General features: G+C 33.0%; 1 protein-coding gene and 1 long non-coding RNA gene across 2 annotated transcripts in view; one reads left to right on the top strand and one right to left on the bottom strand.

The window, feature by feature from the left end:
• Positions 1-15862, top strand: part of LOC149032212 (uncharacterized) — a 226892-nt gene that overhangs the window by 180523 nt on the left and 30507 nt on the right. The gene's annotated exons all lie outside the window — the stretch shown is intronic.
• LOC107064470 (uncharacterized) overlaps positions 541-15862 on the bottom strand; it is a 387060-nt gene continuing 371738 nt past the window's right edge. Inside the window, exons 11-17 of the mRNA XM_089173580.1 lie at positions 9541-9753; positions 7298-8938; positions 6505-6753; positions 5721-6176; positions 5349-5588; positions 4894-5175; positions 541-4643 (exon numbers count right to left, since the gene is read on the bottom strand). Coding sequence (XP_089029706.1) covers positions 4453-4643; positions 4894-5175; positions 5349-5588; positions 5721-6176; positions 6505-6753; positions 7298-8938; positions 9541-9753 — 3272 coding nt within the window. The 3' untranslated portion in view covers positions 541-4452. The remainder of the gene's footprint in view (positions 4644-4893; positions 5176-5348; positions 5589-5720; positions 6177-6504; positions 6754-7297; positions 8939-9540; positions 9754-15862) is intronic.

Genomic DNA, 15862 nt, shown 5'->3' with positions numbered 1-15862 from the left:
CTTCCTTAACTCTTTCGATGACATACCTTCTTTTTTTAGATAATTTTATATCTTCCTTACCTTATTAGTACTTTACAAAACGACAGTTGAGAGAAAAAAAAAAAGAAAAAAGAAAAGAAGACATTTTATTAGATAGGAATTAATTGGATGATTGATCGTGATCGTTCGTTTACATTATTTTATTTTGTTTTCTTCCAAACGATGAATGTTTTTTTTAAGCAGAAAAAGAAGAAATAAAACGGTCTTATTATTATGATTATTATTATTTTTTTTTGTCCATCATTTCACTATTCAATTTTGTAATCTTTCAAATATCCATTAGTTATATCATAGTTGTGAACCACAAATTTCTTTACCAAACATTACATACAGTTGAATCCTACATTAGCATATTTAATTTAATTTCATGAAATGAGATTTGAAATTAGTTGATGAATAAAATACTAAATAAAGAAAAAATGTTTTTTTTTTTTTTAACATATTCAGTTTTTTTCTTCTCTTTCTTTCCATTTGAATCGTTCAATCTTCCTCTCGTCAATCTACGTTTGCAAATTCGTCTTTATTACAAGAAATTACATGGCTAATTTGTACATATAAAATATAAATATGGTACAAGTAGTATAATATATATACAGAGACGCGTGTTTATGATCAGTGGGACGTTAGAGCGTTACTACCGTTTTAATCATTTAATCGTTATCGTTATTATATTTCTTAAATCATTGTTTCATTGTTTATTATTATTATTATTATTATTATTATTATAATTATTATTATTATTACTGTTATTCGTTATTGTTATTGATTTATTTTTTTCACGGTAGACGGACTCGACACACGCTCTCTTCTTGGCAGTGGCATTCCGATCGAGATACGCGCGAATCGGCGACGACGAGACAACGGAAATCATTAGATTTATAAATTCGAGATTGTTGTTCTTCGATAAGGTGGAAGTATTTTATAGTCTTTATTTTATTTTATTTTATTTAATTATATTTTGTTGAGTTTATAGTGGAAGCCCTCGCACCTGTTGGAGTTTGAGATCGTTCTTGTAAAAGAAAATGTAAAAAATGGTAGAAAAATATCGATCGTTAGATCTAAATCATCATCGTTCGTTCGTTCGTTCGTTCCTTCCTTCCTTCCTTCATTCCTTTTTTTGTTCGTTCGTTCGTTCGTTCTTTCGTTCGTTTGAATAAAGATAAACTTAAAAATATTAACAATGAACGAATTGATTTATTCTTGCGAAGAGAGCGATCTTCTATTTCGTTTGCATGTAACACACGCGTATCAGTCTCCTACTAAAAAAACGTAACTAATGTAAGAGATCATTGTTTAGCATTATTGTACTATCTTGATATTCGTTAACCAAGATTTGTTCATATTGAAGAAGACGGGTCGTACAAATGTAACAAGAATTAAGGTCGAAATAAAACTGCGCACGTGATCTCAAAGCTAGACTCATGCTTACCGCTCCCCACCACTCTTTAGTACACTCCACTATTCTTTAATACTCTTTACGAATTTACGTAAATATATTTACTTACTTACTTACTTACTTACTTACTTACTTACTTACTTACTTACGTGCGTCGAATCGAAATCTCTTTATCTTACATACGTTTTTTCGTGACATTTTCTATTAATTACATTTTCTGTGAAAATATATATATTTATATATAATATAATGAAACACAAAAATAAATGGACAAAAAAAAAAAAAAAGAAAAACCAAAATAAAATTTGAAATTTATGCTAAAATCTTTAAAACACTAATAACTCGATCTGTTTTTTTTCTTTTCTTTTTTTATAGAACATACTTGCTTATTCGATCATACATAGATACATGCATACATACATTCATACGTATCGTACATACATCCATACATTATTATGGTATATACATAATGCATGATGGAAATTGAAGAGGTAGGTATATGGAACAAGAATGAAGATGAACAAATGGGGGAAGTTCTTGGTAGTTATCGAATCTCTGTTCGCCGCGACACGCATTCGAATGCTGGAATCTCTATTTTTGCATTTTACCGGCCTACTGCTATATACCGATTTATTTTTATCCCGCCTATTTTCATTCTCCCCGTCTTCGGCACCGCTCCATTCCTTAACACCGAATGTTGCTTTTTCACTTAAATATTCTCAACGTTGATATTTTCGAAAACTCTTAACTAACTCTAACTGTGTGTTTCTTCTTACTTCCTTTTTTTCTTTCTTGTTCTTTTTTTTTTCTTCTTCTTCCCCATCGAACGAGTTAATTTTTTTTCTTTCCTGCACGCGTATAACGAGTTTCATTTTTACAACACAATTTCCTAATATTCTCTCTCTCTCTCTCTCTCTCTCACACACACACACTCTCTTATTCTTGATTTTATTTTCATCTCGTATTCACCACGATCCGCGTCTTTCTACGTGAAGTTACAGAACTCTACGAAGTGCGATAACTGTTGATAACAATTAAAGCTACGATAATATTTTGAATTTAACGTGCGTGTATATTTTAATTAGTTCGCTTGCGGTCGCAGTTTTTCATTTATTTATTTATTTATTTATTTAATTTATTTATATATATATATATATTTTTTTTTTTTTTTAAATTTATGTCTCAATAATTCTTAAGTCGTATAAAAAAGATTTTTTTTTTCGTGCTGTTCTTTTCATTTCGTTCTTTCATATTATTTTTATTCTTTACTTTTTTTGGCAGTAGCATGTCGTTCATTGGCAGTTTTCTATTTTATTTCTACGACTCGTCGTCACTTAGCGTGAATCGAGATCTTTAAATGATGACAGCGATCGAACTTCGATATTTATACGTTACTTTTTTTTTTTTTTTGGGTTGTATTTTTACGCCAAGGAAGAATAATCTAATTCTCGGTTAGAAAAGCTCATAGCATACTTTTTGCAAAGAGTTTCTAATCGTATAAGTTACCCCATTTAATGATCTCATTGAAGAAGGAATTTTTTCTGAGAGCTTTAATTAATTGTCTCTCTCTCTCTCTCTCTCTCGTGTCTTCATGAATGCTAAAAAATTTGGCATATTAGCCAACAGTCTTAGTATTGGAAGTTGTATATTGTTTATTTTTGTTCTTTTCTATTGTTGATATATCTGGCAGTACGGATCATTAATCGATCATTATTACCTAATACGACCAGAAAGAACGATAAGAGGAAAAAGACGCAAAAAAGCGTCAGTTCGTTCGTTATTAAATTTTATAATGTATGCTACTTTTCACTCGTCGAAATAGTTTCTTGTCAGCAATATTATTTATCATTAATTAATAACCGATCGAGATCAACAACGGGCAGTGTGAATCTATTTTCTTTTTTTTTTTTTTTTTTACTTACTTGAAATGCGATGTGCAACGAACGATACACGCATTAAAAATAATGAACGAAGCACCTATCTTTTTGTACGTTAAAAAAGAATAAATTAAATATAAACAGTTATATATATATATATATATATATATATGTATATAAAATTCGATAATCGCTTATTGAACGCTCTACATTTCGTAACAATGATCAATAATAATAATAATAATAATGATAATGATAATAATAAGAATACTAATAATAATAAAATAAGTATTAATAATATAATTAATAATAGCATTAATAATAATTATAATAATAATAATAATCATAGTGATAACATCTTCTATATCTCGATTCGAAGGGAGTCATTTGAAACTCGGTGTACGCCATTTTAAGAAAGAACCAAGGAAATTCGAACGCGAATACATAGATATATACTATATATATATATATATATATACTCGATATAGTCTCTAACAACTCCAATAAGAAGACACGTGCGTGTGCGCGTACGTAGGTATATTTATCGATGTGTACATGTGTGTACATTGCCATCTCTTTAACCATTCATCTACGAAAATCAAAATTATCGTTACGGTGTTTCAAATGTATTGATATATTTTAAAAGAAATATTCAGTGATATATAAGATAAATTACAGACGCTTGAGAAAGAAGATAATATAATGATCGATTGAAAAGTCACATAATTTTTTTTTTTTTTTCGTAGTTTCGTAATTGAAAGGTTACAACGTTGAGTAGGCAGTTTTCTCTCTGTTTCTTTGCTTTTTTTTTTCGTAGCGCTTAAACTTGGACAAAGAATAATAACGACGTGTGATGGTAAAACGAGGATACGACGATTCTTTGACTAACCATAACAGCTATTCTGGACGGAGTCGAGCGACATCGGCGTCGTTGTCGTTGACGCATTTATTCGACGACCTCGCTCGTCTCTTCACTTCAATAATTTTTATTTCTTTTTTTTTTTTTCTATTTCCAACCTAGCGAATCTTAAAAAACAAAAAGATAAAGATCGTAGGCGGTGCAGAAAAAGACGCATGTTTTAAAAGATGGTTAACCGGTATCGATCAGCACGCGGTCGTGCGCGCTGATCCGAATCTGCGTTAGGTGATTTTTATTTCTGATGGTGAAGCAGCGTTACTCGTTGAGGAGCCTTTAGGGCAGAAATCGAAACATGTGACCAAGAGAACATGACTCTTGCAAGCTTCTACTCGTTTTTGAAGAATGTAAGTTTCAGCTTCGAGTGCCTCGAGAAAGGATGGGTCACGCCAATCCATGCTGTCCTCCACGTGCACTGTAACAATTAACAACAAGATTATTTTATAATTGACAAATAATTTTGTACATATAATTTTGTAAAATCTTAATGTATAAGAGAGTATAAACACAAATCTGTAAACATGGTGAATTCTCGATTTCTATTTATTGTTACCGAATTAATTAATTATTGGAGTAATATCAATGAAAAATATATATTATCTAATAAAATGATTTTTTTTTTCTAAATTGATAAGTGGATTATTTTCAAAGAACAAAATACTAACATTCGTAGCTCCAGCGACAATCGGGAACCATCAGGCGCTTCTTGGCGTCTCTCAGCTCGAGCCTAAGAAGGCGCTGGCGCAGTCGCAGTTTGTGAATCTTGGACATCGTGCCACGTGGTTCCGAACGCAATTGCGCGCGCTTGTCCAGGATGTCCACGTCCTCGCCTGTGTAGACGAGTATCCCCGGCGGCAGCGGTGGAGGACCGACCGGATGCCGTCGGACCACCTGCCGAGAGTGATGTCGTGCCCGGAGCACGCGCCCTGCCACTCGCCGTTCCACCGCTGAAACACCCGCACAACGTCGAGGTTAGAACGCCCAGTGCGCCACCTGAAGAGAATAACATCGTACGGGGGGAGGAATTTTAGAGGATTTTTTTTCGTCGATTTTCCGGATTATCGACAATATCCTTTCAGGACTCTCAATCTCGAACGAAACGGTGCTAATTACTAATTACCTTGATGTTCTTGAAGAGCACTGGTTTGTCTCGATGAATCACTAGCGATACTACTGGTCTCACTGTCTCTGACAACACTATCGTATCCTGAACTCTCAGCTCGATATCTTGATAATGTAGCTGGTGATAATTTAGCTACCCGTGCTGCTGAATCGGCATCGGATTCATAACCCTCTTTATTGAGACCCAGAGAAGATCCAAGACTTAGGATTTTTCGTTGCATTCGACCGGAGGATGGTGCTGAAAAAGAGAATACATTCTTCAAATATTTGACATTTTACGTTTTGAAAGATAGTTTATAAGTTTGAGAACATATTTAAGAAAAGTACATTTTTGCTTGTTTAAATGTTTATTAACTTTGTAGATTTGTACCTTGAATTTTAACGTCCTCCTCGATATCGGACTTGCCCGTTATTGTTCTTTCCGATCTCTCCGCCGCAGTGAAGAGTTTTTTTGCTTCCACGTATTCCTCTTCAGGATCCGAACCCGAAGCACCGTTTCCGGGTATCCTCTCAATTTCTTCTTTTAAATTAGGATTCGAAGCGCCATCTGGATGCCTCAGACTAGAGATATTGCACTCGCCTAATTTTCCGCAGTACCTTCTAGGACTGGCAAGATGAGCGACGCTACTTGGATACCAATAAAAAGCCGTAGCTGGTCTTGACATACTTTGACGACAACTGTCACAGATCTTTTCCTGATCGGATTTTCCAGCTATGTATGCGGGCTCGCTGTAGATACTACCATGATTGCTCGCATTGTCGTTGAACAAGACATCCGTAAGGGACAAGGATTGACAGCGTGATGGCGGACGGAAGACGGTGGCGGCTGGAATTTGTCCTGCGTTAATTTGTTTCTTGCTGTAGAACATTTAGGCCTGGCTTCTCATCATGTGTTAGTAACGAAAACTATTAGACTGTTGTTATGTGTGTATACTACGTATATAATTATTATATATTACGTGTTAAATATTTGATGAATAGATAAGATATTAATTTAGGATCTTTTGTTGATTACTGAGTGAGAAATAAATGTATGTTGTCGAATTATTTCATCACTCGAACTTATTTCAATCAAAATAATTGATATTCTCTACTAGGTTTTAAACAAAAATTTTTACTTTCTACCTCGTTCGAGGTAACAAAATGAAACTTACATGGAGCTTCTCGCGAGTTCACAGTGGACGAATTCTCCCTTTGATACGTCGCTGAATTTGAAACATTCGCAAGAGCTAATTTGCTCTGATAAAGCTCGTGAAGTCTTGCCAATTGATCGAATTTGTGCCTAGTCTCTTGTTCCAAGAAATCCTCGTGGTCGAAATATGGCCTCGGCATTACACCAGCACCAACAGGGGGTGGATAGTGAGATCTGTAGCGTTCTGTGTCCGACATTACCGACATTGAGTCTGAAAAGGATATTTATTTTCTTTTCATGTCTTTTGCTTCGTATCGTATTTAGGATAGAAAAGTGGATAAGGGCAAAAGTCCGGCTGTCCGTATGTATCCTTTGAAAGTAAAGAGATAAAGGACGAAAGGAAAAAGAGAAAACCTTTCTGAGGTGGATAAGTAATTACATCTAACTTAGTTTCTCCATCTTTCTTCTTCTTTATTTTGCTAGACACTGGTCAAAAAATTCAATTGCTGATCTCGTACAAAGTTACAAAATGTGTTTATGGTTTTCTTCGAGAATTAGAGTGTCTCTATTTTTTTTTTTTTTTTTTTTTTTTTTTTTTACAAAAAATGTGAATTAAATATTTTTATTTTTTTCTCTATCTTTCTAAAATTTCTTCATTAAAATGCTCGATAAAAATATTATATTTTCTTTATTTACATTCTTTCAATTTTGTTTTTAGAGAAATTATTTTTATCTTTAATTTTCTTAAAATGAATTAGTAAATTAATATAAATAGGAGGACATAATTATATTTAGATTGACGATAAAGAACTTACCAGTAAACGTAGAGACAACTGTAAGATTTTCTTGGCTGAGAATTCTTAGAGGATGTTCTTCTTGATCACTCTCTGGCAAAGGATTTTCGTTCATACACATGGCAATGTCTTCTTCCGTAACTTGAAGGCAGGAGTCCTGCATTGGCACTGGTTCTAAATCTTCCACCTCAACAATTTCTAAGATTTCGTCTTCGGATGAGAGGGAATGTCTGGATGGTAATACTATGTCCTTGTGAGAAAGGTTCAAACTTTCCATAGAAACTTCCCTGCTAACTCCATTGCTAAGAGGTTCGATCAGAGGTAAGGGAGGTGGTACAACTATCTCTTCGTCGTCATCCTCATCCTCGGGAAGATCTAATTTTCCTCTATCAATGCTATCATCCATAACTGGGCTTGCTGTTAGATCTAATCCTGAATCGGTATTCGACTTGACGTTTAGAAGATTAAGTTTCGCTCCGAGTTTTTCAGTAATGTCTTCGATCTCGTTGGCCTTCAGACTATCACTCTCAGCTGTTGATAAAGAAGTATCATCATCGTCAACAGTGGCAGAACAACTCTTGAACGTCGTCATTTCTTTCAATTGAGAAGATTGACCAGTGCTTTTTAATGATTCCATACGCATCTGCGCGTGCTTAGATCTTTGAATTTGAGACGACTGATTCTCTACCCATTTTCTTATCATACTCTTTTTGTGACTATCCATGAATCCATAGCCAGAAGAATGTTGTTGTTGAGTATGAAGTGGCAACAGTGGAGGACTAGTTAATTGCATCGGTCCATCTATCCAAGTTTCTCGTTTATGATGAGAATCCTTTAACATGTGTCTAGCTTCGGCAACCTTAGATTTCGAAATTCTTGGACCATCTATCCATTGTTCATCCGAGGCACCACTTGAAGCAGCTACTGGAATTTTACTACTTGGCGAATCAGTTACTTTTGAACTTGACACCTTGCTCGAAGATATCTTCCGCGCTGGACTAGCTTTCGGCGTGGCACTGTGAGCAGGTGAAGTCTGTTTCGAAGCTGTCTGTGTTAAAGTTTTCGCTATTTTCGTGGCCTTGTGTGCAGGACTTCTTTCTTCAGGAATCTTACTAGGTCTTTCAGCTGCTGAACCACGAAGTACTCGACCCATTGCACAGCGATTGTCACCGGAATTTAAACTGGGAATATAAACTGGTGGATGTTCTCCATCGGTTGCGTCATCGGCACTTGGGCCAACGTAAATCACAGTGTCTGCAGAAAGATCACTCGAACTTGGATCACACTCGCTGTTCTGTCTGGCTGCTTCCTCACCCGAACTACCACCGCTCCCATTACCCTGCGTACCACCACCAACAAATTTGATCTTTCTTCGTCTCATTCGATGAATCCTCGATGCCAACTGTACGGTCGTTAAAGTTTCAGTATAATGCTGAGCATTCGGAGACACGTGGGCGATCATTGCTGCATGACACGTTAACGAGCCAAGACATTCCTTTAGTAATTGGGTTAGCTTATGCTCCTTGTACGGCAAATGCTTCTGTCCATTGAAAATGGCTAAGAGAATATTTCCCAGACCCGAAAGTGGTATTCCACCGGACGACTTGCCACGGTCGGAATTACCAAGGTCCATGAGATGTAGTCTGCTTCTACCGCCGGCGACTATTAAATAAAGATAATGAAATTATCTTACTATGTATCTTACGCCATTCATATTTTAAATATATTTTTTACAATTTTTGTTTATCTATGTTAATGTAATATTTAATATCATTTGCATTTTTATTTTCATTCAAAAAGACGAAAATAATAATTCCGTTGTAACTTTTAATTAACCCTTTAACATTTCGTAAGTGCTTCGTTATTATGACATTTGTAATACGAAACATAATTTATCGTTAATTCGGTACTTCGTCATCGATGCAACCAATTATTATTTCGGTTCGTAAAATATGTGTTACGCGGCGTAAAGGTGGAAGTAAAATAAGTTAAAGAGAGAGAATTTTGTTTAATATTAACGACAGAAAATGTTGTATAAACAAATAGATAAAATTTGAATTACGTTTCTTTTTAAATATATACATATTTTGTATTTACTAACGATATTACAAAAATGTTTTGAAGTTGTTGATACGTCATCGTATTATAATAAATAATTAGTCGGAGTGTAAAGAGTTAATTAAATGAGACAGAACGATTTATCATTTCTCTTAGTTTTTATAAAATAATATTTTTGATAGATTTATAAAGAGGGCTTTACGTACCACCACCCTTGCCAGCGACGCTATACTGATACACGTGTAACGTATAGAGCATATGAGCATCTCCATCTTCTCGTTGACGGCCGGCAACTGCTGCGTCGAGATAAAAAGCTGCACGTTCTGCAGTTGGAGCTCGGAGCTCACTATGTTGTTGTAACTGTAACGTACCGAATAGCGGATCGTCTCTCAGATAAACGGCCGGCGATTGTTCTGAATCTGCAAATAAATCCAACCAAATTTTTTATCAGACTACACAAACAAACAAGGATTCGACCTAATTGTAAATTCCATTGGAGAAGTAGAAAAAAAAAAACAAAGTTATGCCATAAGTTAGACTCTTACAAATTATTATTATTTATTTCAATTATGTATTGTTTTATTTTTCTTTGATAATTTATAAAAAGAAATATATAATAAATATTTTTGTTTTACATTTAACACTGAATTTACCAACACTTTATATAGACCTGTGTTTCTACCGCTTTAAAAACAATATATATATCTTAATAAAAATAAAATAATATAGAATAAGTTTTTAGTCAATTGGATGCAGACAAATTATCATATTTTGACAAATTATACAGTGCGTTCGTTTGATTACACTTGTTAAGTTTAATATTTAAGAGATATTATTGTTGTCACCAAAAAAATGGTCTCTCTCTTTTTTTTTTCTTTTTATTGAAGATTTATTTGCTTCTTTAGAAGAAACAATTCTTCTTTCGGAAATGAACACAGTATATAGCGGAATGCGTGCAGGAGTATCGACAAAACGGAGGGCAGTAAATTGGTCCGGCTGAGGCCCAAGGTATTCGCGAGCTGTCTCGAGTTGAATTACGACGGCGATAAAACGTCGAAAGATACCTCGGTGGAGATACAGTCCGTGTACTATCACGGACGCTATCGCATTCACGATATAGTACAACTCGTACTGTTCGGTAGTACGAGCCGGCTTGTTGCCGGCTACAAATCGAAATGCGAATAATCAAGGTAATGCGAAACTTGGTTGTAAATAGTGATCAAGGTAAAAGCACAATTACGGGAAAATCGATCTTATGTTTTGCTCGGAATAGTGTGCGTTCGAGTTTCTAAGATCTGTTTGTTTGTAGATTCAATGTAAGGATCTTTACACAATCAACCCTTTCCAAACTATTCTCAAACAACATCAATGAATAAAATAAGTCTTTGTTCTATCTATTTAAATTATTTCTCTTTTATTTAACAATCTTAATTATACAATTTTATTAATAAATTTAATAAATAAAAGAGAGAAACGTTCTATAAAAATTAATATTTTTGGAATTATTTTCGAGCAATACAAATAAAGATAATACGTGTATTTATTTCTAAAAATTTTTCTTTTTTTTTATTCATTTAATATCAAAATAAGTCAATGAAACAATATTGTACTTCGTAAAAATTATGTTGTTTAATGACAAAAAAAATAGTTTCAAATATCACAGATCATTCGTTAAATTATAAACAAATCGAATTCATTTCAACAATTCTAATTTGCTTAAAAATCTAATCAAAATTGTCTACCTTAATTTTACGCTTTCTTGGACAACTTTTAACGTTTGGTAGGGTCAAAAGGTGGATGATGGACTCGTAAAGCTATGCACACGCGATGACATTTCTCCCTTTCTCTTTCTCTCTACCTCTCTCTTTCTCTCTCTTGCGTTGAACTCCGTTCATATATCCTATCCTTGCTCGCTGGTAGAAATCACGACGTGAAATGAGGTACGTAGAGACAGAGAAAACTCGATGGAGAGGGAACGATCGATAGTACGCGTATCCTACGATTCGTAAAAAGAGCTTTCTCGCAAACTTACAGGTATACATTTAAAGATGCACGATCGGTTCATGCGAGGTCGCTAAATTATATTCAGCTTTTCTAAGAACATATACGAACCTGTGTAAATTATTTAATCTTGCTATAGAGATAAAATATATGTAAGAAATAATATTAATAATCACACAGTAAATCTTCTTTATACATGCATTATATGAGAATAGATAAATATAATAAAATTTAGAAATTATAATAGTATGACAGAATAGTAGTCATATGCATTAATGAATCGATACATTGTAAGTAATTAAATGTTTATCAATTTTATATCTTGCTAATTCATTACGAATGAATACTATCGTACGATTACGTTAAAAAAAATGTTAATAAATTTATAACATTTTTTTATATGATCCTTGTTATATTATTACTATTATATTTTAATGAAATTATTATATTTTGTATTTTTTTTTTTACTGATGAGAAACCATACCTACATCTTTTTTAATAATTTTTATGAAGTCCATTAAAACGATTGACACGAAAGTGAGTATTAAAGATAAAATAAAAAATGAACATTCTATGGTATCTTCGACCCCAGAAGTTATAAATTTTTTTTTTCATTTTTAAATCTATCTTTGATTTTTTTTTTCCTTGCCATTATACTCGACCTCAGGTCTTTACCAGCTGCAGTCGATATCACTTTTATACGATCATATATCCTCTTTCGTCTCAAGTGAAACGATTTAACAAGAAAAATGGTGTCTCCTTCTTCATGATTATTATGAGTTATTTAGATAATCTTTAGCGTAAAGTGCCAATTAGTCTTTTATTGTCTTCGGGAGACATCTCCTCGTGTCATCTCGTTCGCGAGAAGTCGATCGTAAAGGATATGAACAGCAAGTAAGAGGACATTTTTCTTGTACTTTATATCCCAAGCAAACGGTGCTCGTTGCTGCTCGGTTAATATCGAAATATTTTTCTAAGCTTCAACGTTTATTTTAAGATCTTAACAAACAAACAAACAAAAAAGATTAATTTCATTTTACAGATTAAACAAAGATAATCCATTATAAGAACAATTGAAATTAAAAATATTTAATTCTCTAGTTGAGATGGAAGGAATTAATTTAGTAAGAAACGAAACATATATATATAAAAACAAAAAGAAAGAGAACTAACGTTATTAGCCATTGTTGTTAATTAAAATTCCCCAATTTAGACGCATCTCTAAATAAATGAAAAAGAAAAAGTTATTAATATTCATGAGATTGCAAGTTGTCGGGATAATCAAGTATCTTCTCATCCCTTACAATAAAGGACTACAAAGTGTTTCAAAATCTTCAAGCGTTCGAAACTTGAAAAGACCAAAATTTATTCATAAAATTTCAGATATTATCCTCGAATATCTGACAAAATGATGTTGTTGAATTGGATTTATTATTAAATTATTTAGAACATGTAGAACATGAAATCAACTATAAAAGTATCATCAAAATACTTTTACAAAGGATTAAAAAAAATGGTATAAACGATCAAATTTATTTATAAAATTTTAACTATTCATATTTATTGTTAATATATTATATAACAATTTGAAAAAACCCAAATAGTATCCATAGAAGAAAATAGAATGTACATCGATGGAGTATCATAGAAAACATACTTTTAGTTTTGGAAAATTTATCTTCTTATTCTCATTTGGCGTCAAATTTTTTGTTATTTTATTCGGAAATAGCTATACGGTTTCAATACATACATACATACATATGTATATATAAGTACGGTTGTCGCAGTATATATACATTATTAAACTATTACATATACGAGCATACGAACGTAAAGATATAGTAGCAGAGTCGCGTGGCAATATCCATAAAAGGGACCAGAGCAAGTAATATTGTCGGCATCTGTGCAGCAGCAGCCAGCACAAGCGTTTGCTGGCGTGCTAGCTGGCATCGGCCGACTAGAAAAGGAGAGAACGATGGGCGGAAAAGGACACAGAAACTCTTAGGAAATAAAAGGAGAGAAATCTTCCGCGAAGGTAGGACGAACCGTAGACCGGAAAATATATAGACGTGTAATGGATGTGACACCGCCATTTAAGATCCACCACACCCTCTTCTTCTTCTTCTTCTTCTTCTTCTTCTTCTTCTTCTTCTTCTTTGCTCTATTTTCTTCACATTTTATTCGCGTTTTTTTTTTTTATTTTTTATTATTATTCCTACGAAATTCGAATTCTATACTTATTAATTTTTTTTTTTTTTAATAATTTTTTATAACTTTAATATATTGGCTTGGCAAGAAAGTAATTTGTTGTTGTTAACAAAATTACACGGAATTTGTTTCTATAGCAAACCTAAAAGTGTCAAATACCAAACCACAAAAGAAACAAATTGTAACATTAACAAAAAAATAACGAAATAAACATAACGCTATCAATTGGTTTCAAGCCGAAATTACTTTCTTGCTAACCTAATATTATTTAATTTTAATTATTTGTTAAGAATAATTTTGATCGTTGATTAATTATACGATCGATTTTAGGATATAAAAATACAAAAATAAGAAAATATTACACAAATGTTACGAAAATCAACTTTTTTTTGATAATATATGAAGTAGAAGACGAAAGAATATTTTTAAACTTCCATTTGTCAGCAAAAACGTGTTTTGAAGTATGCAAAAGTTTGTATGATTTATATCGCGGTTTAGATAAAGATAAGGCAAATAAATAAGAGAAAAATAAAAGGAAGATAAGAGAAAAATCTTTAAGTCGTGATCGAAGACGAGAAGTCCAAGAATCTCGATCCCCCCCAAGAAACGTGCATGGAGAGGAAAACGAGAATAGCAGTAAAAAAGATCTGTTTCACCATTTCGAAACGGTGTCGAGGGGCCAGAATGCATGCCCTTTCTCGAGGGAGATAACGTTTTCGTAAAATTCTCTTTCTCTCTAGATATATATAAATATGTGCTCACACATACAAATACGCATACATTAAATATATGTGCGATCGATGCTACTTTCGAATGAAATCGAACGTGACCAGTGTTATTATATTTATATATCATCGTGCTGGGAAATTCAATGTCCATGAAACCGCGAGTGTATTTTCTTTCTCTCTTTCTCTCATTCGCATTGGCTATCACGATATCTGTAACCTTATTGAATTTCTACAACCCAAAGAGGTTATCTGGATGACCCATGGTCAAAGATTTCAATAGGAAAGCTTTTTTGTTTTTGTAGAAATCTATATCGTAAATTTAATAAACGATTAATAAATTTTAAAGAACACGTGTGACTGCTCCATGAACCTAATGTTAGAGACATCTTGAAATTTATTAAAATATTATTGTAAGATCATTCTTGTAGATGCTTGATGTTCATCAAAACTGTCACATTTATATCATTTTATTATTTAATATTTAAATTTACAATTTCAAAGATTATGAACAATGTTATGTTTAAATTTACACCTAAGATTAATAACATTATAATTTTTTTATAAATATTCGTACAACGTACTTGGTGTCATGATATCAAGGGTGACATTTAAAGGAAACGAAGAAGGAGGAAACAAAGTGTCAGGGGAAGAAGAAAATTAAAGAATACTCGGATCTCTCGTATTAAAGTGAAAACATCGTCCCTCTATCTACTTAGGTAAGATGGTCCTGAGGGAACACCAGAGACAAAGTCTACATATTTTACGCGGTCGTACATTTACCAAAATAAATGCTTCACGTAGATTCGTAAATGGCGAGAAGAAGAATAGAACGGAGGTACTGCAAGTTTCGCTTAGAAGCTTTTCTTTCTCTTCTTCTTCTTAAGATTCTCGCGCCAACGGGTTTTCTTGGAAGAACTAAAAGATTCTCCTTTCATTTCTATGAAAATGAGAATATAATTATCGTCGAATATTCGTTAAGAAAGTTATAATTTGTATAAAGAAGTTATTAAAGTATTTAAATAAATGTTCTTTTCTGTTCTTAATATCTTTATGCACATTCTACTTTTACTAATTATTTATCATACGTTATTGAATATAAAATTGATACGCGCTTATATTTATTTGATTAATATTAGTTTTTATTGTTAAATAAATAATAATGTAGTACATGATAAATATATAATAATAAATACAATATTGGTCATGTTTCTTTCGTACTAGTTACATTTTTCGAATTTCTTTAACTCTTTCTCATTCTATTTTCTCTCTATCTCTCTCTTTTCAAAAGCAACACAACATTAAAGTTTACCAAAAGTATGCTCGTAACTTTTACGAGGGGATAGGCAGCTGCTGCTTTATTCTCTCCCCATCTTTCTCCTTCTCTTTTTCTTTTTTTTTTTTTTTTTGGATCTACTTTGCAGTGGGCAATTAAAGAAAAGCGTCATTTTGGTATACCGGGTGGTGGCTTTTGACAAAATGGTACCGAGCAATGGACCACGACTAATTCTTCAGAACGGAAAAAAGAGAAAGAGAAAGAGACTCACGGGTCGTTTTCTTAACGACTTGCCTTACTTCCTTTTCTTCTTCTACT

The sequence above is a fragment of the Polistes dominula genome, unplaced genomic scaffold (assembly GCF_049000335.1).
Source record: "Polistes dominula isolate Pdom_NZ unplaced genomic scaffold, Pdom_raw_medaka contig_33, whole genome shotgun sequence".
Taxonomy (NCBI): domain Eukaryota; kingdom Metazoa; phylum Arthropoda; class Insecta; order Hymenoptera; family Vespidae; genus Polistes; species Polistes dominula.
The sequence above is the reverse complement of the archived record's forward strand: the minus strand, read 5'-3'. Positions and strand labels throughout refer to the sequence as shown.